At 42.9% G+C, this 25,539-nt stretch overlaps 1 protein-coding gene across 3 annotated transcripts; it reads left to right on the top strand.

Moving 5' to 3' along the window:
- The first annotated feature begins 43 nt into the window (after positions 1-43).
- Positions 44-25,115, top strand: RPRD1B (regulation of nuclear pre-mRNA domain containing 1B). Of its 3 annotated transcripts, none has more exons than XM_069033950.1 (8): positions 44-365; positions 1,862-1,991; positions 3,044-3,177; positions 9,251-9,363; positions 11,144-11,270; positions 12,323-12,498; positions 21,224-21,279; positions 22,627-22,713. In XM_069033950.1, exons 1-7 carry the CDS (start codon positions 215-217, stop codon positions 21,254-21,256), a joined length of 864 nt encoding a protein of 287 aa, XP_068890051.1. In that variant the 5' UTR covers positions 44-214; the 3' UTR covers positions 21,257-21,279; positions 22,627-22,713. The 3 variants fall into 3 exon arrangements, with proteins under 3 accessions (XP_068890051.1, XP_068890052.1, XP_068890050.1); XM_069033951.1 differs by lacking the exon at positions 22,627-22,713 and adding an exon at positions 12,645-12,686 and having other exon boundaries at positions 45-365; positions 21,224-21,264; XM_069033949.1 differs by lacking the exon at positions 21,224-21,279 and having other exon boundaries at positions 51-365; positions 22,627-25,115.
- Positions 25,116-25,539: the final 424 nt, after the last annotated feature.

A 25,539-nucleotide genomic window follows, 5' to 3' on the forward strand; every position in this document is an offset into this window, starting at 1 on the left:
GAGTGCTAGCAGTGCGCAGGCGCTGGTGATGGTTGCGCATGCGCTGTTCCCTCCCGCCGTGAGCCCCGGCTCCCTCCGGCGCTCCGTACGATGCCGCCCCTCGCCCCGCGGCGGGGTCAGGGCGCGGGCGGCCATCTTGTGGCGGCGGCCCCGGCGGGTTGTTGTCGGTGAGGCCGCGCCGCGCCCCCTCCGCGGGCGGAGCAGCCCCGGCCCCATGTCCTCCTTCTCGGAGTCGGCGCTGGAGAAGAAGCTGTCGGAGCTGAGCAACTCCCAGCAGAGCGTGCAGACGCTCTCGCTGTGGCTCATCCACCACCGCAAGCACGCGGGGCCCATCGTCGCCGTGTGGCACCGGGAGCTCCGCAAAGGTGCGCGGGGGGTTTGTCCGGCGGGGGCTGCTCCGGCAGCCGCTGTCCCGAGGGTACCGGGGCCACCCCCGGAGCTGCCGGTGAGCTGCCGGTTCCTCCTTGTGGAGCAGCGGGAGAAGTTGGTGCCCCGGGAGTTTATGGGAGCCTGAGCGCTGTTTCCCTGCTGTTGTTGTTTATTGAACTTTGGGGGGAATACCACGTGTGAGAGGTGTATTCCGGTGATACAGGCGGCGTTTTTGGGAAGGCAGAGAAGGGACGCACAGCCAAGTGTGGCTGGAGAGGGGGAGGATGCTCAGCTCTGGGCGGGCAGTTTGGGTGTAAAACAAGAGATGTACGAATTACGTTCCCCTGGGTGTGCTCAGGGGAACTTGAAAGTGCTCTGGTTGTTTGGCTCCGTTTTTAAATTTTGGGTTTGGATTCATACAACTCACCCATTATAGAATTAGTGAGAGGAGATAAGCAAAGAAAAAGTAGTTGTACAAGTGTATAAAACTCTTCGATGCTCTTATCCAGGAACAGTTTGTGCTTGGTTTGTCTTGCAGATTAACTAAAGGTAATTTCCCAGATGGCTTCATCCTGAAGTCAAGGGAGACTATCAGTGTCTAGTCGAAGGTGTTCCTGCCGATGGCAGGGGGTACGAACGAGGTGATCTTTAAGGTCCCTTCCAGCCCAAACAATTCCAGGATTCTGTGTGGATGCTCTGTCCCCAGGTGCAGCTCTGAAAGCAGCCAGTGTCACCATTCCCACTACGGGCACCAGCACTGTGAGTCCCTTGGAGCAGCTGGGATATCTCCTATGTGTTTGTTAGTTTTTGCCATTTACAGTTTATTTATGAGTTTTTGGAAGATCTGAGTTTGCCCTGTTGTGGAAATGAGCCCCTTTGTTTTCTGCCTTCTGTGTGTTCGTGGTTGTTTTGCGCTGGGGAACAGAGAAACCCCCCGATTCTGGCCATATTGAAACAGAAACTGGTGGTGTCAAAATAGGAAAAGTTAAGGTATATGGAAGAAATTTGATGTTAGGAGCATTGTTTGGAAAATTTTTGAGTCTCTGCAATAGCTTTCTCCTACAGTTTCACTCGGTTCTGAGTTACGTGGTTTTATTCAAGTATTTTTCCTGAAGTTAATTAATAAAAAACACCCCCTAATTGTTTTAGTAATTTGCTGGTGGGTTAGAACAGCTTGTTTCAATAGTGTTTAAAATTTATTGGTTTTTTAGTGTTGAGGTGTCACTGTGCACAAAAAGCATTAAACTCATGTTTGTTTTATGAATTAATTAAAAAAGAGCAGAAGTGACGACATTGAGAACTACTTGACTGGAAAGCCCCTGATTTGCTTTGGTAACATGGAAATGCTTTGACCTTTGTCTTTAGACTGCAAAGCTATAAACAATTTTGAAAGCCCTGTTAATGTTCCAGGTGAAAGAAGTGAAAAATAAATGCAAACACTGCTTTTTTTTTCCCCCCTTTCTTCTTTTCTTTTTTTTTTTCCCTTTCTCAGCAAAATCGAGTAGGAAACTTACTTTCCTATATTTAGCAAACGATGTCATCCAGAACAGTAAGAGGAAAGGTCCTGAATTTACCAGGGAATTTGAATCTGTTCTTGTGGATGCATTTTCTCACGTTGCCAGGTATGTTACTGTATTTCTTCAGCTTTCCTCTCTAGGGATTTTCATTCCTGTTATTCAAAGCTTAATTCAATTGGATTTTGTTGGTTTTTTAAGTCTAGAGGGTGTTTGTACCCTCTCTGTAGTAGGGATTGGATCCTGACTGCTTTTTGCTTAGGGACTGTTCAGTGTAAATGGACAACTTCGTGTGAGAACCAGCCCTTCACAGCTTCACGTGTTTGTTCGCTATGTGCAGCTCCTGTGGACTTTATTTCAATTGTCACCTAAAGATCTGGCAGATCTGTTTATGGGCACAGGAATTGAACAGTTGGGTATGTTTATTAAAGGCACATAATGAATGGCTCTGCCCCATTGTCAAGAGAATTTAAAAGAGCTGATGTTTTGGGTCACTGGATTCTCACCACCTTCCTGGTTTGAGCAGTTTCTTTGTGTGTTGCTTGTTCTATCAGTAATATCCTTGCTGGAGAAAGGAGGAATTTCATACATAAAAGGGAAGAAGTGATGTAGCCACTGCCTTATCAAAAATGTGCTGTTGTTTAGTTAAGGCTGTCTCTAAATGGCATAATAATTCCTGTTATCTCAGCTAAACAACATTAATGCTCTGGGTGTTTGTTGTCTGTTCTGGAGGGCTGTCTGACTGTCAGTGCACACTCTGAGTGCATTTAAGTGCCTAATGATCCAATCAACCTGCTTTTAATTGGGATGTTATTGACTGAAACAACTGTTTAAAGTTAATACTCTGAGTTGTAAACTTGTCAGCTTCAGGGCGTTTTATAAACTCTTATTGGAAATTCTGAATGATAACAAGTTTCTTATTTCACGCTTTTCCTGCCCTTACTCTGAGGTGTGAATGTGAGGCACTTCCAGGCAATCTTTAGGTCAAATAAAGGGGAAAATTTGCTACAAGTGTGTTTTGTCTCAGACAATATGAGCAAGATTCTCTCCAAATGTTCACATATTGTAATGGGTGCAGCTGCCAGTTTGGAAGATGCTCTCTGAAAACATAAGGAGTGTTGATCAGCTGAACTATAATGCTTTCCTGTATCTTTGAACAGAGAAGCAGACGAGGGCTGCAAGAAGCCCTTGGAACGATTGCTGAACATCTGGCAGGAGAGGAGTGTGTATGGCAGCGAGTTCATACAGCAGCTCAAACTGTCTATGGAAGACTCCAACAGCCCCCAAACAAAAGGTAAATGCATATTGCTGGTCATGTGTGTTTTGTTTTTAAATTGGTGCATGTTTCACTGGAAATACTGCGAGGAGTTCAGCTCTGGGCTTGTTTAGTTGAGTTGTTGCCAGAGCTGGTTATGGAGATTCTTCAGGACTGTGTTGAGAAGTCTGATTTTCGTTAAACTCATGGTTCTGGTTTGCAGGTGTGCTGTCTTGTGCCTTGTGGCTGGCAGTGAGCTTAACTGGACATGATGTCTGGTGCTGCTCATGCAGACAGAATGCTCCAGGGCTGCCTTTTGGGGTGATGGCAAGTCAGTCATGCAGGCAACTGTTGTGTCCATCTCTAGTCAAGTGTCCTACTCTGCATGTCTGAGACTGCTCAGCTGGGTTATTAGAATGTCTTATTCACCACTGTTAGTGCTTTCATCCTCATATTAATTGTTTTGTTTTCCATAGTTACTGTATTTTATTACGATGCAGCAAAGAGTTTTGAATAATTGAAGCCTGGAATATATGCCCAGAAGCTTGTCTGGTCTCTTTTTTTTTCTTAGACCAGCTGATGTCATTTGAGGAAAACTCTTGACTTTGCATCATTTAATATCACTAGGACATCACAGGTATAACCCTATTACTGCATGAGACATGAGAAATTGAGCATAAGCTTGTGTTTACTGTGCTTTGATTTACTGCTTTGGCAGATCTTGCCTCTTCTATGGCACCTGCAGGTGTTTTAGTGCTCCAATGAAAAGAGGGGAGCAGTGGGATGCCTAAACTGTGGAAGGTGAGGGTCATTAAAAATCAAGAGTGTTCTGGTTAAGGGAATATTTGTCCACCTTGCAGCTGAAGGGAGTGGATTCTCCATTCCCGGAGGTGTTCAAGTCCAGGTTGTATGGGGCCCTGAGCAAGCTGGTCTTGTAGCAGGTGTCCCTGCCCACAGCAGGGGAGTTGGAATGAGATGGCCTTCAAGGTCCCTTCCACTAAGCCATTCTATGATTCTATGAAGTGTTGGTGTCTTTGAATGAGCTGGAATGACATTGCTGCTCTGGTCATACTTTTTTCTATTCCCCACAGAGGTGCAATGGTGTGAGAGAGTTGGTTTGGTCATTAGTAAAGGGCTCTTATGCCATTCTTAGGTGGTGAAAACAAGGTCTGATTGAGTTGGTATTTAGTGTAGAATTAATATGAAGATGTCAGCATAAGTGAGACCTGTATGTGAAGACGTCTCTGGCTGTAGCTTTGTGTTTTTTCACACAGTGCTTTGGGCAGAACTGCTGGATGGGTGCTTTAGCAGCTCACACCAGAACCCTTCCACCTGCCCCTGATTGAGGTATAACTTTTGGAAGGTGACTTTTGCAATTTTTTCCCCCAAATGTTGTGAACTAACTGCCCTGACCAAAGGGGTTGTCCCATCTGTATGGAGGGGAGAGGGAGTCTGTGCTTTGAGGGGTGAAGGTGAACAGTCTCTTCATGAACTGGCTGGTGTTGGTGTTCCTCTTGTCTGGGTGCAATGAATGAGGCACCTGTGTGTCATCAAAGGCCAGAATTTACACTCCTGATAATCATGACCTGATTAACTGAGAATTTGAAACTGTTAATTTACTATACCTGGGTTGGTTAAGTGTTTCACAAGTTTTTAACTTTGAATCTAAAGGCATTGATAGTTGATACCACGTGTTATTTCCTGGCCAGTTGGCAATCAGCTGTTGCTTAGTGTCCTTTCCTTTTGGCTGATGGTATCAACCACTTCTGCTACTGTTGTCTTCTCAACTTAAAAACGTTTGTACAAAATGAGGCTTCCTAGGAGTAACAGACCTTTGTCTGTGGGAAGCAGAGTGAAGGAGTACAAACCCTTCAAGAACTGCTGTGTGCACAGCTTCACTTGGCAAGAAACTTAGTTCTTGTCTGGGTAATTAGAGATATAATGTAGTATATTTTATTTGAAGGAAAGTTCAGGCCTTTTCATGAGTGTGAATGTTGCTGCCTTGTCAATTCATGGTCAAACAGAAATTGAGATTTTGTAAGGTAAAAAAAATTGAAAAATTCAGCAGAGTTATCCTGTGAGTTTTTTTCCTTGTTTTGACTGGCTGTGTGTGCAAATTAGTTTCTTAATGGTAAGGGCTAGTTTCACCTGGGGGTTTTATGTATTTCTGAGATAAATTGGTGTTGGAGTTTCTGGTGGGTTACTGTATTCCAATTTCAAACAGGTGAACATAATCAAGATGGAGATTAAGGTGTCCTGTTTTACAGATAGAACAGTTGTTGTAAATGTGGAAAACCATAGTCCAGTGCTCCTTCAAACCCATTCTGGCTTTCTGGGTTTGTGGGCACCCAAGGTAGACACAGGTGAGAAATAGGCAATGTCAGTGTCTGTAGATTGGTGCAAGCTGTGCTGTTAAAATGTTGGTGTTCCTTAAGAGCACCTGGTGCTGTTGATAACACCTGCTGCTGTGAAAACAACTATTCTTTTCTTCAGCCCAAGTATGGCAACAGGTCAGTGCAGGTAGTTCTCTGTTATTTTTCCTACTGCAGTGTCTTAAATTCCTGGGCTGGTGGGTGCTTCTCTCTGAGCAGGATGGCTCTGCTTGTCTTGAGAGCACCACTTAGAGTTGTGAGACTTGCTAAAATGCAGCAGAGTCCTGTATCAGTGAGGAAATATGTCTTTAAAGCTCATCAGTGAGTGTTTCAATGGTACAGTTTGTTTCTTGTTTTGTGAGTAGCAAGGCCTTGGGTAATGCCCAGCAATTCAGTTGTCTGCACATGCTGAGTTCCTGTTGTGGAGCAGAGCTGATTTCCCCTCAGAGAGACAGAGGGGTAAGAGAACTAGCCCTTACTAAGCTTTGTATTCCCTGGTTTGACTGCTCAGTGGTGCAGCTGATTACCAGATTTTAGTCTTCTGAGTTCCTTAAGGAGATATGCATATGTATGGAAATGAGCTTTTGAATATTGATATATTGTTTTATCTCTAAATATATTCGTTAAGCTTGCATTTGATTTCTTATTCATCTCATTTTTAGTAGAATATTTCTTTTCACAAGCAATAGGGAAGAGAAAAACCACCCATTTCTCTCAAAGACTGGAAAAACTAGGTCTTAAAGGTTTGATGTGAAACCCTTCAGGCAATACAACCGATATAGCTGATGTGTTTTCTTTTTGTTGCCTTTGTAATAGGCAGTTGAAGAAGGTCCTTGAGTGTGCTGTGATGTAGGAGTGTGTCACTCTCAACACAGAACTGAGCTGCTTCCCAACTGCTCTCATTGTGTTTATGTTGCAAATTCTGGCACAGAAAGTCAGACCTGTATTATAATATGGAGAAGAACAGAGAGGAGAGCAGGCAGGGAGGCTTCTGAGGGTACTGAAATAAAACCACCTGGATGCAGGACTAGGTATAGTTTTGGAGCAGCTCAGCTCCAGTTACGCTCACCCTGGGAGAGGCTGCCAATAAACGAGATTGTCATTTATTGTAATATTGTAATGAGAACTTCAGCAACCACAAGTAATCTACCCCCAAAGACAAAAGGGTTTGGAGGGGGTGCTGGATCATTAGAAGCCTGTTTACCTCTGAAAACAGGTATCAAGAGCTGAGAACAAAAAAGTGAGCACCTGAGATGAGAAGATCCCTCAAGGTGGCCAGCTGACAGGAAAAGCTCATAGTTGTCAGCAAGGCCTTTGGCACTGTAACCTTCCTCAAGACACTGGAGATGGTTTGAAGCATAAAAGTTGCTGCAGAAATACTTTTGCAGGTCTCTGTGGACTCTGCAACAGCAAGGTAACAACAGCCTGGAGTGTCACTGCAAGGCTGTTAGGGGAGCAGTTGTCTGTCGTTTTTGAGAAATGGGGAGTGCTTTGCCCTTTGGAGGCTTTTTGGGAGTAGTTCTGTTTCTGAGCTGTGAAGAGCACAGCAAAGCAGGAGAGCTGACTTCATTGGGGTTTCTCTGTCTTCTTTATGTCCATGTTGAGGTGGGGTCTTGATTTTTCTGGAAGAAGCTGTCTGTATTCTACAAGGATATCTTGATTCTTTTGGTTATACATTACATTGTAATCAGTTCTGGATGCTCTCGGTGCTTGTTTCCCCCTTCTCTGGCTGGATTTGACACACTTTTCTGCTAGTGTAGACTGTGATGGTTAAATTACTCCTGGCTAGCATATTTTGTAAGTTACCCAAGCAAGGTGTGTTATAATCTGTGCTGTGCTTCTGTTCTCTTTCAGGCATCCTTTTGCTCCATATGCTCTTGGGTTTGCAAAGAAGCATAGGGGTTTTTTCTATTTTGATGAAATTGAGGGTGTTTCTAGGATTCTCCAGTGACTGGTGCTTAGGTTTGCAGGTCCTCAGCACTACATACTTCAGAGTGGTTCCAGTCAGAATCACTTGGCCTTGTTCAGATGGAATATTCAATGAATTCTGAATCCTCTGTGTCAGAGTGGTGAGCAAGTGTAATGCTGTGTCTTGTGGTAGACCAGTTGGCAACACAGCAGGAATAACTCTTCAGCAATTTGAATCCCAGCTCTCATTTTAATTTTCACTTGTGTGATCGCTGTGGTCATGCAGTCTTCTGTTGGTTGGCTCGTGTTTATCCTCTGTTGGTTAATTACTTTATGATAAGTACATACAAGTGATAAATACTGATGGCCCGTTGTGTTGGGCTGGGTAATTTTAAATGCTCTCCTTGGCCACTGTATCATCTGCTCATCTCCTGTTCAGCCCAACTCATGTTTTTTGCAGACCTCAGCGGACAGCAGCTCTTTTCCTTGTTGATCTGGTGCCTCACTGACTTGTCAGTGAGATTGTCAAGCACTCATATGTCAGTTGAATACATACAATAATTAAACTGTCCTTTTCCTAGCCTAGGTAGCTTTGTTCTAGCAAACATCAACAATTCCTTTGGTTTAGGGTAATTTTCTGTGCTGCTTTGCCTTCCATTGAGTGACTCTGACAGACGTGCTTGTGTCTGCCTTGGGAAGGTCGTTCAGCTCTTCCTGCAACAAGCAGAATGTAACAGCTCCTCTGATTTCTCTCCATTAGAATGAAGTTTTTCATATGTCCCACCTGACAAGGCAGGCAAAACTCTGCATTTAAAGACAGACCTTTCTGTTTGAAAATCTGGTTTTGTTTTAAATTGAATGGGACAGTCTGGTTTTGTTTTAAATTGAGTGATCTTGGATTTTCCTGTGAATCAAAGTATATACAGAGTCTGTTCTTGAACTCCATGATTATCTTGGCAAGACTTGATTCCATTGAATAGATGTTCTTAAGACTGTCCAAAGATTTCTTACAAATTACCCTGGTCTTATTATCTTTGGTGGCAAGTCTGAAAAATGATCTACCTTTTTTTGAAGGTTCTGTGGCTGGATCAAAGGCTTCATTAAGACTTCTGACTCATTTAAATAAACTGTCTCTTCCCTTTCAAGCTAATGTTTGCCATGCTGAGGTTTATTTAACCAATGCTGTCTTGGTTTATGACATCTCTGTTTCTGAAGTGTTGCAGGTTACCTCCTTGGAGATCATTTCATGCTCTGCCCATTGCTGTTGTTCCTGTCACATCTTGGAGTTGTAGTTTCACAGAGCTGTCCTGAGCCCTTATTTTGTTGAAAGAGAGGAAGGTTGAATAAGCAGCAATTACTTTGTTGGTTGTGAGACCACAGTGAGCAGATAGTTGATGCAGAAAGATAACCTGAAATTCTTCTGTCCTTGTGTACCTTCACATCAGTGCTTAATTTCTACTGGTAGAAATCCTCACCTGTATGCTCAGTGCTAGCCAGAGCATCTGAGCAGGGTTGAAATCTGTCATTTATTGACAAATAGCACATTTATTTGCCTTTCCTACTTTCATTGTAGGAGACACAAACAGGTATGAAGTGCACACTGCTCTTGTATCCTCAGGCTGGCATGTACAGAGATCCATGTGGGGGCAAAATCAACCTTTTGTTACTGTTTTGCATTTGAGTGTTTGGAATATGATGCCAACATTAAAGTCCAGCTGTGGTTGTCCCCTAGAGGGCTTAATCATCAGAGTATCCATCTGGTGTAATTCTTTGAAGTAGAGATAGTTAAGGTGGGCAGATCTGGCATCCAAATGAGTTGTTTCTATCTCCAGTTGCAGAGGAGAAGAAGTCTCTAAAGCGAACTTTCCAGCAAATACAAGAGGAGGAAGATGATGATTACCCTGGGAGCTACTCACCCCAAGACCCCAGTGCTGGGCCACTGCTGGTATGTTGGATGGGTTGAGCGTGGGAGGAGCTCTGGAAGCCACGTGGCCACCTCCTCTGTGTCACGGCCACCTCCCCTGTGTCACAGCCACAAGGTGGAGCTGACAACAAGTGAAATGGGTTTAGTGGCCAGATGCAGTTTGGGGTTGAGAAGTCCATGTGAAATGCGACAGATTCGTTTTTCATGCTGCAATAGTGTGTCACTTCTGAGCAATTCCAGAGGTATTCCAAGGTAGTCTAATCCAAGGTCTGAGTAGTGCAGTCAGAAGTCTCAAAGGACTGCTAGAAGACCAGGCCTATTTTAAATTCTTCTTAAGATCAGTGTGTAACCTCTAGAACCTAAAGCTGTGACACGGTTAATACACAGTTTTCTTTTGTAGGCCATCTCTTGCCATAAGTTATTAAAAAGCACAACATCTGTTATGTTTATATGGAGCTGGTAGGAAAACCAGTACTGAAGACTTTAGAGGCTCCATGTTACTGGTGTGGAAATAGTTGGAGTGAAATAGAAAATCACTGTGGCCATTTGAGGCTACAAAATGAACATATGTTAACCCAGAGTCTATTTGAAGAGGATAAAAAATTACACCATCCATCTGGTAAACTGTAAACATTAAAAAATAAAAATAAATAACAGTTGTCAAGGAAATAAGTGAAAATCTTGGTTTTTTTACCCCCAGATGCCTTGCAGCTTATGGTTTCTCTTGATTATAAACACTGTTACTGTTGGAAATAATTTGCAGTTTGCAAGGAAGTAGTAAATATAAATGGACCTTTGTTTTTCAGATTAAGAAAATATTTATTTAAAGTTTGTGTTTTCATTAGTTTTCAAACTATTGAACTGTGGTTTAAAAATCAGTGATTGTGTTTATGGGCTTCATGTTCTGTTATAAAAACCTCCTGTACTGTTTTGTTTTTTTAAACAAAAAAGCAACACTTTTTTCTTTCTGTTCAGGGAGTTTCTCTGTTTAAATTTTTTTGAGCAAGGAGGAAATATAACATGTCAGGGATGGTCCTCCTATAGCCATCCTCATCCATGTCCTTTTAAAGTTTGGATGCCTTTTGAGTGAATTAATTCCAACTGACATGTCTTTCCTCAGCGCTTTAAAGCCAGCTGAGAGATGGGCTGAGGGGACACCAGTTGCAGAAAGCTTTGTGCTTGCAGGGAGCTGGGTGACGACAGCCATGGTTTTGCAAAATCAGGACATTATAAAGTTTGCCTTATAGGAAGAGCATCATTGGAGTTTATGGTCAGTAACAAATTGCAGAATTCCAAACCTTGTCACAATGGAAATCATGTTTTGTTTGGACTGATGGAAATTTGATGTTGGGTATTTTTGCTCTGTCAGAATGCAGCTTTGGAACAGAACAAAAAGGTGCCTGTACACTCCAGGGAGGCAAAGAGACGGTCAGGGATCCTTGGGTGGAAGATTCAGTCCCAGCTGGAGGCAGCGCACAGGGCTGGTAGTTCTCTCAGACTAGTGTGGTCATGTCCTTCTCAGCTGTGTCTCAAGTGGTCACTTCTCTTAATTGGACTGAGAAGTTTCCCACTGCAGAGTCTTGCAAAGGATGACCCTGCTGTAATTATGCAGGAGGAACTAAACACTGGGATAGTGTAACTCAGTGAATGCTCCCTGTGTTAGGTTTAAAAATTACTTGAAGAAAGTATGCCCCAAATGGTGCCTTTCCAGAGGTGGGTGAGCTCCTCTGCAGTGGCCACATCCCTGGGAAATGGATGTGGTTAAGGTTACCTGGTTTTACTGTTGGCTTACTTCTTGTAGACTGAGGATTTGATCAAAGCCCTACAAGACTTGGAAAACGCAGCGTCAGGAGATGCGACAGTGCGGCAAAAAATTGCTTCCCTGCCTCAGGAAGTTCAAGATGTTTCATTACTGGAGAAAATTACAGGTATGAGACTGGAAGATGAGTGAATGTGGGTCCAAAGAATAACTTAGAAATCAAAGTGTGGGGTTTTTTTTTTTAATAATCCCAATGTATGGTGGAGTGAATTCCTGCTTTTGTGTCCTTGCTTTGTAGTTCCGGGGTACTTAACAGACAGCAATCCTGTGAAGTAATATTGAAGATTAAACTTATATAGCTGCTTCCATTTTTTTGGCTTGGACTGAGGCTTTTGTACTTTGAGAGCATCAGCATCATTTTGCAAGAATATAAGGGAAATTGGGTCAGAGTTCTCAAGTGGATGTGTTTGCTTTTGAACACCTCAACTGTTAAGATGTCTTGAAGTTTTATCAGACTGTGCTGAGTACACACATAGTCCTTGATTGCTATATTTTTGAGTTCTACCAGATTGCTGAGTACACACATACTCCTTGATTGCTGTAGGAAAAGCAAATTGCTACCCCCATTAATCTGTCAGTCTTTGTTTAAATTAACTTTTGCAATTGCATTTGAAAAGTAATTTTAGAATAGAAGCATTTAGAAGTTGAACTGATTTGACTCCTGATCCTGGAGGTAGTTTTAATTTAGAACTCATTATGAACTATCACTTATTCGGTTCTTTATAATCTTACAGTGTCCAGCTGGACTATGTGCAATTCCTAGGTTTGTGTCAATGCATTTGAAATTACTCATATATAAGAGGAATTAACAAGTGCACACTGTGATTAAATGTAGAACCCAAATTGATTTGTTTACCTGAGGATACTTCCAGCCTGTTCATAGAGGCTTACTATTCATAGATTTATATCCCCCCTTTCACTGACATCTCTTCGAGGATTAAATGCAGTCAGTTATGTCAGTGTCTAAAATACAGCCCACAAAGGGTGTATGTCCTATTTCCTCTATATCCCTGTGATAACAGCCCTTATTTTCCTGTCAAGCCAGAAGTGTATTTACGAACAAGATGTTATTGTGCCTGCGGCTCATGAATTGCAGCCCTTCTGTCATCAACTGGAAGTTTTAAACTTTGTCCTCTAAATCACCCAACCTTTTGCACGCAGACAAAGAGGCTGCGGAGCGCCTGTCGAAGACGGTGGACGAGGCGTGTCTGCTGCTGGCCGAGTACAACGGGCGGCTGGCGGCCGAGCTGGAGGACCGGCGCCAGCTGGCGCGGATGCTCATCGAGTACACCCAGAACCAGAAGGATGTGCTCACGGAGAAGGAGAAGAAGCTGGAGGTGAGTGCCTGTTACCGGGGCTGGCAAAGCAGTTGGCTCACCAAATGCTACCCCTGGACTCCTAATCTGTGGGTTTCTCCTGAGGGAGATGACTCTAGGTGTTGTCTTTACATGATTCCAGGTGTTACCTTTCCGTTTGGTTCTAGGTTATCTAGGTGCTGCTTATCTTTACACTTGGAGTAAAACGGGTAAGAAAGCGGTGTCATATCTGTAGAGTGCAAATCTATTCTGATGTTCAGTCTAGATGTTTCCATGCACCTGGAAGGCCCAGAGCTCTATACTTCTCAAAAAAAAATAGTCTTAACCTAACACGTAGCCTATTTTGGTATGACATCCCCCTTTTCAAATAATCAACCTTCCTTTTGCCATAATTAGCTGGGTTTTTCTATATTGCTTGGTTTTTTGTTTCTTTTCCTGATGGTTAGGCGTCCTTCCTCTGCCTCCTGAGCCCCTGCTTGATTAGGGGAAGCAGTTTAAACCAGATCTTCTGCTCTCCATCCTTTAACAGCCACTTAGCCACAGTTTCTGTGATGGAGTGTAAATGGGACTGGTAGTGAAAGACAGTAACTTGTGTTTCCTGTGCAGCTCCTTCTAACAGGGAGGGCAGGACCCTGAAGCAACCTGGGGCTGAGCTGAGCTCCCCTGCTCGAGGCTTTGCAGCCAGCTGTTCCCAGCTGTTTATCTGAAATGTGCCTTCTCCATGGAAGTTCTTTTGGCAGCACGTTGTGGCACTAGCGAGGAGTTTAATTAATGGCTGTGGTTGTATGTTACTCTGCCATCTGCTAAACTGGCCCTTGGTGGCACATTAAGGGTTTCTCTGCACCGAGGTGCTGGTGATGAGCAGCTGCTGTGAGGTGGGGTGGGAGGGGATGTGGAGGACAAAATCTCCTGGAAGGAGATTGTGCTGCAGCAATTGCAGTCTCTGTTTACTCTTACGGCAAACCTCGTACTCCAACAGTTCGGCAACATTGTTCTCAGATAAATTAATTTTGAGTGTTTTCTTTGCACTGTGTTTATGTTGGAGTTTCTCAGTGTCTTGTGACTGAATTTCTTCAAACATAGCATCAGTCTTATGAGTGAGTCAGAAAAAACATTTTCAGACATGGACACAGATGATGCCATGAAACCAAATCTTGTTTGGCAACTGATTTATTTTCTGTGGAAGTCTTGGGTCAGGTTTTGCTTAAAGAAGGACACCTATGTGTATGTCAAAAAATACATAAATGACAGACATACTGCTGTTTGCTTTTTAGAAAGGCAGTAAATAGGGAGCAAAATGCTGCACAATAATATTTTAAAAGGCCCAGAACAATTCATAATTTTTGAGTCAGTTTGAGACTGTGAAACTGAGAAATCCATAGTGACAACATGAAATTAAAATTTTTAATGCATTAGCTGAAATGTTGTGACAATCATGGAGGTTTTTTGTTTGGAAAATATCCTTGTGATAAGGAATGTTACTTCAAAATTTTAACTCTGGCAGAGGCAGAAATGTAATCCTGAAAATTAAGTGTTTTGCTGGCTGAGCTGCTTTGTTAATGGTAGTAATCCTGCTGATGGCAATGGGGCAGGCTGTGTGCTCACTGTTAGGTATAAACACAGTTCTCCATTACATTAGAAAATAAAGAATGATCTTATTTAAATATTAGGATCTTATTAAATACCTATTTAGGTTGGCGTCTTTGTCATTCTGCCAGACAAGGTGGCCTCAGTGCTGTAGCAGTCTAAACAGTTGCAGGAAATGCCACTCCAACAGTGAACATGAGGCACAATTGATATTCGTGTCAGCTCTCAAACCTCAGTGAGGGATGTTGCCTGATTACAGCGTTCCATTGTTCTGCCCTTGTAGAGGGTTAATAAACAGTGGAAGATGCTGGTTACAGATAAGGTGGGCCGATCTGCTTATCAGCTTTGTGTGAGTCTTTGATGTTCTCACAGTATTGATAAGCCTGGATTTTTCTTTGTAGTGCTAATAAGCATTTTACTAGAAGGATCTGAAACTTGTAGCAATCAGGCAAGGTCTGAAATGAGAAAATGAGTTAAAACAATCTAATTTTACATATCTACTCATTGTAGGCTTTGCTCTCTTGAGGTATCTTTTCCGGAATCTTTGGTATTATGAGTTTTTCCTCTTGTACTGTAAGTTTCCTGACTTAGGTGAGAGGGTGTGTTTGGATAGAAGATGGATTGTTTGCTTCACCAACCTCATCTGGCCAAAGCTGTTGGTTGGGGAGAGGGGCTTCTGACAGCAATAAAAGTCAGGGCTGCGTTTTAAGAGATGGAAATACCTAATTTGGAAATTACTCTGGATGTTTTTAGTATTTTATTTGCTCGCAAAGTCTTTCACTGTGATAGCAATGAAAGTAGCTAATGTGTGTCTTTTAAAAAAGAAGCTTTTGTGGTCTAAAGAGCTGCAGTTGTTTACTAATCCTGTTAATGCTGTCCCTCCTGAAACAGCAAATTGTCAAAACATACATAAACTCAGTGTGTTTGTGTCTTGTGGGCTAATGCTCTGCATGTCAACCCCCTGTGACAAAGCTCTTGTCATCAGTTGCAGTAAGGCTGTTTAACTGAGGGACGCTGCTGAGGAGGGTGGCTTTGGAAAGGAATTACACATCAGCATGCATACAGCTGGCATGAGTGAGGATTGAAACAGTGAGGGGCAAAGAAGCACTGGTGATTTGAAGGGAGAAAGCTGGCACAGAGCCTGAAGATCATAACGTATGGTCAGACTCTGGTTTTAGGGTAGCAATGGAAAAAAAATCAAAGTGTAATAATTAGGATTCCATTATCCTGGGAGTGGTATTGCGGTGTTTTCATTGTAGTCTAAGAGCACTTAAATTTTCTTTAATTCTATCAGTCAGTAAAATCAGCTGGCCCCAAACTGATACTAAATAGCCTAGAACAAGGCATATCTTTTCGAAGGTAAGTATTCCTCAGCTTAACTTCCTGAAAGGTATGGGGGATACTGTCATTCAACATCTGAACACTGAATTTCTTTTGAAATGGTGCTTCATCTTGCTCAGCAATTGTGAGCTTGATACTGCAGCTGCTGTTTGATCTTCCATGGCTGGGATAGATCAGAGGTGGCCTGGACATTCACAATAGCAGATGACAGGAAATAAAATCCACTTTCAGGTGGGCGTAGAACCAGGAACTGTTGTTTCTATAAGAATGAGAGGAGGTGTCCTTGTATCTCACATTAGTATTGAACTTCCAATGGAAGTTTCCTGATTTGTGTTATTTTTGGCCATTGCTGCCCCATTATGATTAACAGAGCACAATCAGCTGGGGAGGTTTTTTGTCCTCCAGCACCTGAGCCTGCAGAACTTCAAGGAGAATTGTTTTTTGAAGTCAGAGCACTCTTCTGGAATGCATGGCAGGCAAGGAGAAAAAATCCAGGGAATTAGTTAGTGTAAAACTGAAATGTAGTGGGGAGAACATCCTGTGCTGGTGTACCAGGCAGCTGTAAAATGAAGTCAGATAAATAGATGAGACCGGAAGAACCAAGGAAAGGTAGTGCAAGGAAATGGCAAATTGTGTAGAAGCTTCATGGGTACCTGAAGTAACTACTGACCATAGAAAACCTGGAGTGAGTGGAGGGAGAGTTACTTTAATCTGATGGGGAGAAGAGGCAGAAAAATTAGAGAAAAGATTGTGCATTCAGAATTTTTGGTTTGATTTGCAGCTGGTGAAGGCAGTTCTTCCACGTACCTTCTGTAGCTGTGTTGGTGAAAGGTGGCATGAGGAACATGCTGCAGCATAGGCAGGACATGTATGTAGGGCAGTGTGTATGGAGGGGTGTATGCACTCAAGTAAGTGTGTGTTTACATGTCTGCAGCTATAAATCTAAAGAACATACTGTATTTAAGATCCAGTTTAGGGGAAATATTCTGACTCTTGGCTGCAGCTGAAAAATTGTCACTTAGAGTCCTGCTGAGAGCTCTGGGGGTTTTTAGATGTTTGTGGGTTTTAATATTCATGGCTTCAAGGCACCTTTAATAAGGTGTTAATGCCGTGCCCACACAAATTTGCAAACCCTCTTTGATAATGCATCTCTGAGGGATGAAGTGCATTCTCGCTTGAGATTTTCTGGACTGCCCAGCACTACACATTTTCTTGAAATACAATTTAGTTCAGTGGGTTAATAGGCAATTTATTGCTGTGCTGCTTCCACTGCCTGGGTCTCTGTAGCGTGTCACTGTTGGCACGGTGTTGTGGCTGCTGCTTCCCTCAGACAGGAATTCTTGGGTTGTGTGGTATATTCATTTCAGTGGTTTAGACAGTGAAACAGGAGATGAAGTTTTAGGGTTCCTGCCAGGAAACAAAATTGTCAGTATTTTACATGCATGAAGTAGCAGGAACAGCTGTGGGAACCAGAGTGGGGTCAGGTCTGCGACCCAGGCAGGGAGATCCTGAGCTGGAGCACCTGGACACAGTGCCAGACCTGGGTCTGTAGGACCAAGCTGGTGGCTGCCAGATGTGAGCCATTGGTGCCTCTGGATGTGGGACAAGAGCACAGGCTGCTGTGCAGGGATGTGATGAGCTGACAACCGCAGGGAATGTGGGTCTGTCGGGCCATGTATGGCTGGAGGCAACAGCTGTGTTTCTTTGTGTGATGCAAAGTTCCTTCGCTTTCTAGGTCCTTGTAGGCATTTATAACCATGGTAGTGGTATAATTATAGCAGAATAATACTAAACAATAAAAGCAAATAGGAATCTGACAGTGTTAACATACAATGTTTTTATGCATTTTATTGAAGTGAACGAGTGTATGACCACGCTCTTGCTTAGCTATAAAAGCATTAAGATGTTTGGAGAGGTGAATATGTAGCTGTTGGCTTGTGCCCTAGATGTTGATTTTTGTCGTGAACATCAAATGCACGCCCCTCAATGTTTATTTCTGGAAGGGTATTTGGCAAATGAAGTGAGGATTTGTGTCCATCATACAGTGGCAGCAGCCAGGGCTTTTTCTGAGAGCTTTTGAACTTTGCAGAGGTTGAGGCATTCCCAGCTGCTGGAGAAATGCTTTGTGGAGGTCTCTACTGCTGCCTTTTCTTTGTGGAGGTCTCTACTGCTGTTGTCCTAAGCAAAGAGGAGAGCAAGGAAATGAGTTACAGTTTGAGAGTGTGTAATTCTGCCAAGAGCAGAAACACCATCTCTGCTGAAGTGTGATGAACGATGCTGCAGAAGAAAGAAGCCTTGTCAAATTTAAAAGAGCAAGACTGAACAAATTTAAGGTCTGAAAATGAGCTGAAGACTCTGTAAGGAAATGCATCATTCAAGCTCTGATTCCTGGACTGCATCTTTCTGATAAAACCTCAGATTTGCTGGTTTAGTGCTGCCACAGAATGAGGAAACCTGGCTTCACCCTGGCATTTGATTTCACTTTGCTCTTGAGGTGGTCCTGATGCAGTGAACTTGTGGGATGGCAGAAGTTTTTCTTTCTGTTCTTTTTCTAGTGACTATGTTTTAGTAGTACTTTACATAGGTTAAGTGGCAAGGAGCAGAACTAAGGAATACCTAATCAGCCTGCTGCAGTACTGTGGTGTGTCTAATGTTTTTAAATAGAGGTTTTACCTGAACATATAATCGCATGGCTGTCAGACCTTTCACTTCACAATGTACTCTGCAAATTTCTGCTGAGCCTCTGATGCATTTTCCCCCTGACTTGTGGTCTTCTGCTTTCCTACAAGCTGGCTCAAGCTGCGACATATCAAAACTGCGCCTGACCAGCTGCTCTTCCTATTCACTTTCCAAATTCTCATTAATGCTTAGCTAGATGTTTTTTCAGTAGATGCAATTGCTGTGATGACTTACAGCATGTTCCTGCTCGACCCTGAGCAGGAGAGGACGTGTCCAGTGCGCACTCTGAGCCAAAATAGCTGAAATCTGTGCTGTGGAACGTGACAAGGTGAACCAGGCCACGCAGCAGTGCTCAGGATGAATTTCCTGTCATGTTGATTACAGTCAGTTCTGTAATGTTCAAGCAAGGCTGCTTTGGAATGAAACACTCTGTCAGATTCATTCAGTGGTGGTTAATTCTGATTTTGCATTTGTTTCAAGGACTGAGTATCTAATTCTCTTGGCCACTGAGGATGTAGAACGCCACGCACTGAAAGGGAATGTTGATTAGCAAGAGCATCCATGTGGCACAGTGCCAGTTTTTTGTGTATCACCCTGAAACTCCTGCTTACAGCAGAGATCTCGTTATTTTGTCTAAAAAAGCAAATAGCATCCAAATACTATTAATCTTAATATAAGCCTACTGAGCAGTGAGGCAATTAGCTCAACACAGAGTACAAACGAAGGCCTCAGAAAGCAGCAGCTTCTTTTAACTGCACTTTTTGTTCTTCAGTTTTATGGAATGGAAGGACCTTGTGGAAAAATCTGCAAGGTGCAGTTTCCAAGCACGTCATGGGCTACATGAAGAACATGGTTTCCCATAAAACCTGCTTCCAGAGTCCCATGTTGCAGAATATGTCCAGAACTTGTGGAAAAAGCGAAGCCCTCAAGCTGGAAGGGGGTTCCATGTCTCTGCTGCTGTGTTTTCTTGAGGGGAGCAGCCAGCATTGCCTGTCCCAGCTCTGGCTCATGGTCTCTCCACTCCTTGACAGCTCTGCCAGGAGTCAGCGCAGCATGTCAGGCCCAGAGGGATGGAGAGGGTTAAGCATGGAACAGACAGTTTTCTATCATGCTGTGGTGTGTATCCAATCTGTCCAGCAAGTATTCATCTATTCTAGGAAATCTTGGTTTCTGTGTTACTCCCTTAGTTTCCATTCCTGAATTTAGCGATGTTTTTCTGAGCCAGTTTTTAATGGTTTGGGGGCTGTTGCTGCCTTTTCCTTGCGAGAATTTTTTCTCTCTCTTATTTTTTCAGTTTGTTTTTTTACAGGTAGGATTTAGGCCTTTGGTGTTGACTAGGTAATGCTTGCATTTACTTATTAGTAAGGTGGAATTACTTAGAATTGGAAGGAATATGGTTCTCAAGGTGACTTGATTTTTATTTTTTGTCGTCATAGGCATACAAAAATCTCTCTTCAAATTGGGAGGATATTCCTGATAACTCAGTGTTCTGTGTAGCTGTCAATGTAGAGTATCCCTGAAAATAAGGACATGCTAAGAGAAGTATTTTCCTAAACACTTGAAGCTGTTAATTGTGAATCTGGAAGCAGGTTGGTGCTGTTAATATGCAGAGGAATTGTTCCTAAGTCTGTATCTTTGCCAACAGCAGTGTGGTTTGGACACATCTTGGTGGTACTTCATTTGTCAGTGTGTTTTATGAGAACTGGACTGTCAGGCAAGGCATTGGCAAGAGTCTCCCTCCCTTAAGTAGCTCTTTTGGGGAAGGAATGTTGTTTGCATCTAATGTAAGTGTAATGGTCACGCAAATCATCTTCAGCTCAAAAGTCATCGCATTCCAGTCCTGACTGTCCATGAGAAGTGGTGGATCCTGGTAGCCCTGTCAGTTTTGCCCTGAAAATGGCAGGACATTAGTCTTTCCATGGAGGTTGTACCTGTTTTTACATAATTGTTTTATGTGGATCCATAATTGGATCCATAAACCCGTAATTGTTTTGTGTGGATCTTGGCAATTCAAGCCATATTTGAGGTATTTTCTTGGCTTATGCCTGGAATTTTCAACTTCTTTTCATCTTCACTGCCCATTTATCAGATCTGGAGGATTTGCTAGCTGCCTTGCCTTTTTTTTTTTTTTTTTTTTTTTTTTTTTGTTCCTGTCTTTAGTGGGAATTACTACAGAAAAAAGAAACACCTGCTGATACTCACTCTTGACAGTTTGGCATTCTTGAGGAGGAAGCACTGCCTGTTCTTTCCTGGCTCGATATCCATCACTCCCTGATAATGGCCTGAATTATGGATTTTTAAATATTTTTTTAAGATTGTCTTCTGTGGTTCTTCAAGTCCAGCCTCTTCCACCTTCTCTCTGCCAGCATTTGGAGTACAGCAGCACAATAGATGTTCCTGCTGTCTCTGCTGTGTGTGCAGGAGCTGGTCTGGTGCTGTCTCCTGCCTCCAGCACTGGGGATGTGCCAGGCCTGAGCTGAGCACTCTGGACTCTGTCCCTCCCTTTCCCCAGGGTTGTCTCCCATGTTCTTTTGGAGAAGAATCCCAGGTGTCAGAATGCTGTGCCTCCATGGCATCCCTCTTCATCTGCTGCTGTTCTCTATTAATGCTAAAGAATCTGAGGTGTTTGTTTTCGTTCTCTCTTCATCTCGTGACTTTCTTGTCTTGTTTCCCTCTTTAAGAATTCCCCAAGGAGTGTGACTAGAGATGTGGGTGCATTCCTATTTTGGTCCTGATTCTGTCTTTTATTAAAACAAGACAACTCCTCACAAAATTAATGTGTGCACCTTGAGGTGGTGTTTTTTTTTTTTCTGTTACTGTTCTCTAGGCATGAGAACAGCACCCTGCAGTTCATGGAGCTGGGAGGGCTTTGTTTGGACTTGTATATTTCACTGTGTATCCTGTGTATGTTAACAGAAGTATTTGGTTATATTAACTCACTGGGCCTCATAAAGGATTTAAGTTTGAAATAGGCTGTTAAAAGACATTCCTCCTTGGTGCTGGCAGGAAATTCACGGGATACACTTACATAGCTGTTGCAGGGGTATCGGGAGTTGTTGCGATTGACAGCTGCTCTCACTGTTCTAATTCAAAATAATGAAACACAGAGAGTGTAAACTCCTTGCTTGTAACCCCACAGGAACTGCTGTGCTTTGATGTTTGGAGAAGGTGAAGAGAATTTCCATCACTGAGAAGGTTAGAAAGTCTGGATTAAAGTTGTAAACTCTTCAGAAAGATGTTTTGATTAAACATGTGCCTAGTTTCATTTGATCTTCAGAGATATAAACTTCTGTTCTCTTTGCCAAGTAATTAAGAAATGAAAAGTAAATTGATATTCTAGCTGGCTGTGTGGCAGTCTGTTCTGTGTATGGTTTTTTCCTTAAGCTTATTGTTTCCTGCATTCTGAAGGTGCCATGAAAAGTAGGCCACGTGTAGTTGAGTAAAGACTGGCACATTCCAAAAGAAATTATGTCCTACTGGAGTTTTATTCCTTCTGTTGCTGTCTTCTGTGACTGTTACGTGAATGTATAGAATCACAAAACTTTGAAAATTACAGAAACAGTCTTTAATTATCTTCTGTATTGGATAACTTGGATGTGTGTTGGGCTCCTCTTAAGTGGCCTCTCAACAGAATTGACCAAGGTACAGTTCTTTCTTCCATTTTCAGGGTCCAAGCTCCTCCTCTCTCTCCTCATTATAACACAAGTCACTGGTGTCTCTTGAGACCTGGGGGAATTTCTGCACATGGTTAGGGATTTCTTACTGCACTTTTGCTACTCAATCCAGACCTCATTAGTGGAAAAACCACTTGCAAGTTTCCTCTTCAGAGATTTTTAACTTGCTCTTTTTTTCCATCTGTAATAAAATCCTGAAGATTTTAGTGTCTGTATCCAGTGTGGATGTGTCTTTCCCTGGTTTACATTCAGTGATCCTACACGTGTTTCCATGGTGTCCCTGCCATGCCAGTCTCACGGCACAGCTGCTGGGATTGTAATGTGAGCTCACAAAGGAGGCCCTGTTTGGCAACCAAAACTTGGGTTTGATTTAATGACTGGAAGGGGAAAATTGGATTAATTAAGTATTCAAAATTGATCAAGTTTGAAAGCAATGAGCATTTCGGCAGCATAGTAATACCTGTCGTGTGCCTCAGCCTGTGGCTTCTGGCAGTGGAGGGGTGCCAGAGGAACACTCTGGCAGCAGCTGGGAGTCAGTATTTGGGGAAGAACACAAGGATAAAGCAACTCTGCAGTGACACTTCTCTCAAATGCTCTATCAGGCCCCAGTGTGGGCTGGTTTGGGGACATTTTACATGTAAAATTAGTAAAGGCAGGGCAGGGTTATTAGTTTAGGGATGCCAGAGCCTGTGGGCAGGCTGTGAATTTGGGGCAGATGGCAGGGTCTGCAGTTGTGCCAGCAGTTGCTCAGAGCACCAGGGCCTGGCCACCTTCTGTGAGTCCTCACCTGGAAGATACTCCTGGCTTAACTAACAGCACTGTTAATTAACCTGTGCTTAATCTGTGTTCTCTTGTCTCTTTCCCTCAGGAATATAAACAGAAGCTTGCTCGGGTAACCCAAGTGCGCAAGGAGCTGAAATCCCACATCCAGAGCCTTCCAGACCTGTCACTGCTGCCCAATGTCACAGGAGGTCTGGCACCTCTGCCATCTGCTGGGGACCTGTTTTCAACAGACTAGAACAAACCCTGTGCCCCAGTTTTCATTATTACCAGCAGAAGTAAGAAGACTCTGGTGTTGGCTGGAAGTCCAGTCTTTCAAGATCTGCAGTAGGAAGGAACTTGCAGACCCTGCTTTGAACCTCTTGGCTGCTTGTACTCACCCTCTCTGTGTACATTGGCTCACGTGAGGGGAGGAAGAGGAGTGAGTTTTGTGAGCTCTAAAGGGAGTGGGGGTGGTCCATTTAGGCAAACTTCTCTCATCTTTTCCCATACTCTTTAGTTGCTGTTTGCTCTTAGCACTTGTTACCCCCACAAAGATCACGAATCATGTGCACACATACCTGGGAAGCTTCCAGAGGAAGATTGACCATGCAGCATCTTCCCTCTGTACAAATATTGTATTATTTCTGAATAAGACTCATCTGTTTTAGTTGGGTTTCTGGGCCCCATCTCTGGGAGCAGTGGAGTAGCTCGTGGGCCTCGTAGAGATGTGTGTGCATGCGAGTCCTGTGCCACGGCAGCGTCAGGGGAAGACATCTGCTCAGCAATGGCACAGGGAAAGGTTCTCCTAAACCTGCAGTTCCTCATACTGCTGTGGCCTGATGTGAAGGTAGTTCCCATTTGGCATGGATGTAAATTGAAGTCACAGGCAATAAAAATAAGCAGCTTTTCTTTGTGAATTAGAGGTAGACTCATAAGTTACACTGTGCTGAGCAAAGCAGAACTGGATGTTACCTAAGTGGGAGTGGAAGTAAATTTTGTTCTAGCTACCTTAGATTTATACCACATTTTTCCTCTTCATTATATGAAACTAGATGGTGATGGAAGCTTTGATTTAATGACCTGAGAGGCTGGAAAGGTGTATGGCAGCTGCTGGTGTCCCTGTGACAGGCACTGTTAGGTCTGCTCTCAGGATGGTTACATTGAAAATACAATGATGTAAACTCTCTCCATAGCTTTAGTGAAGTTGTCTGATGCGCAGAAGTTAAATGTGGTATAAATATTTATTTATATAGAAAATAGACCCATATATATGCATATATCCTGTATGCACATGTACCCTGTCCATGCATGTAGATATTAGAAGGATGTACTTAATTTTGTGTCACAGATTGTGAGTTGATTTTTATAATCAGGAAAAGTGTAAAAAACAAAAAAGGTAAATTTAAAAAGCTCTTAATTCCATTATGTTGCTGGCTAGTGTTTTAGCTGCCAGGGGTGTAGTTACATTTCAGTTTGTGTGTTAGGTGTGACAAGCTGGACTCTGGTCACTGAACCATTCCAATCTGGATACAGTTCTGTTTAAATTTAGCACTTCTCACTATAGAACAGGTTCTGTTTCTGGAGACACTTGATCTGGTAACACAGGTTTTGTAACACAGAGGCTGCAGTTAGCTGAGATGCTCTCTCTGTGCCTCCCTGTGGTCGTGAGCTGGTGTCAGAGCCAGGAGAAGAAAATGCAGGAATGCAAAGCTCGTTCTGCTCCACATTAATTTATTTTGCAGGCTGTTCAGTAGCCCGGTCAGCATTCAGTTACAGCAAACAACAATACAGCATCTTTTGATCATTCAGTTGTTCAGAAGCTCACATCCTTTTCCTACTGACACTTCCTTTTGTCCTTTTTTAATGCTCCTTGCACCCTCACTGCCCAGCCAACAAATGTTTTTTTCTCTTAAGTTTACAGGAATTTTTCCAGTGGCAGAACTGTCCGTTCCCTGAGTCACTTTGACTGTGCAGCCTTTTATGGTCCAGACTTTAGATTAAGCACTGTACATTCTCTCTGCTTTTGCCAAAAATGAAAAACAAACAAAAAAAAAACCCCCACCAAACTTCAAGAACCCAAACCAAAAGACTCTTTTCCATCGTGATTCAGCTCACAGAGTTACCCCGAGGCTGTTTAAACCAAGTTACTTTGAGCAGTGATTGAATGTGTATCCATTATAGGACAAAACCTGTCAAAAACTGATGTAGACAAATGTGTTGGCATCTCACGTTTGTGTTTTGGGCAGATGTGTGAGAAAGTTGTCTGTCTTTTTTTTTTTTATTATTTTTTAATTGAAATGTTTCGATTTTTTTTCCGAATACATGTGTGTGTTTTATTTTGCTTAATTTAAATGAAGTCTTGTGGTTTTTAATTTTAGTTGTTTTACTTTTTGGGCAAAGGGCATCTGGTGAACTGGGTGAGATTTTCTGAAGGTTAAACAGATTTCCCCACAGTGTGTCTTTTTTAACAAAAGCTTAAATCTGTATATTAATTGACTTAGGAATTAATTTAGACATATAGGCTGCCATTTGACAGCAGTATATTCTGAAATGTCTCATAGATATCTATTTTTGAATAAAGAGGGTGTCATTGAACAGTAGTGTCCTTGCTTCTTTCCTCAATGCTCCAGCACCCTGAGGGTTTTGTTTGGGTTTTTTACCCCTCTGAAGCCCAGGCAGTGACTTGGGGAGATCCTTGTGTCAGTTTTTCATGCAGAGTGGAAATGTGGGATTTCTGTAGGATGTGTCAGTTGTTACTCTGGGAAAAAAACAAAAGCCAAACCTGGAATGAAAGGAAGGTGCCTCCCTGCATGAGCAGCAGGAGTTGCTGTTCGAGCAGGGTCAGTGTGATTGAAGCCTCTGAGCTTGGGGGTCTTCACATTGCCCTGGGAGTTAATTCTGGAGGTTTTGGGGGGACTTAGGGGTTCTTCAATTAACCAGTCTGTGACAGCCTCTGAGGGCAAACAGTGATTGTTTCATATGCCTTGGAGAGTATCTGCAAAGCGGATTATGTTTTATA

This window comes from Aphelocoma coerulescens, chromosome 20 (genome assembly GCF_041296385.1).
Source record: "Aphelocoma coerulescens isolate FSJ_1873_10779 chromosome 20, UR_Acoe_1.0, whole genome shotgun sequence".
Lineage (NCBI taxonomy): Eukaryota > Metazoa > Chordata > Aves > Passeriformes > Corvidae > Aphelocoma > Aphelocoma coerulescens.

What these genes read in the sequence shown, in the direction of transcription:
- RPRD1B (XM_069033949.1), top strand. Translation starts at nt 215, where the DNA reads ATGTCCTCCTTCTCGGAGTCGGCGCTGGAGAAGAAGCTGTCGGAGCTG. An exon ending in CAACAGCCCCCAAACAAAAG is followed by an intron (nt 3,178 to 9,250) that starts GTAAATGCATAT and finishes TTCTATCTCCAG; the next exon opens with TTGCAGAGGAGAAGAAGTCT. An exon ending in AGAAGGAGAAGAAGCTGGAG is followed by an intron (nt 12,499 to 22,626) that starts GTGAGTGCCTGT and finishes TCTTTCCCTCAG; the next exon opens with GAATATAAACAGAAGCTTGC.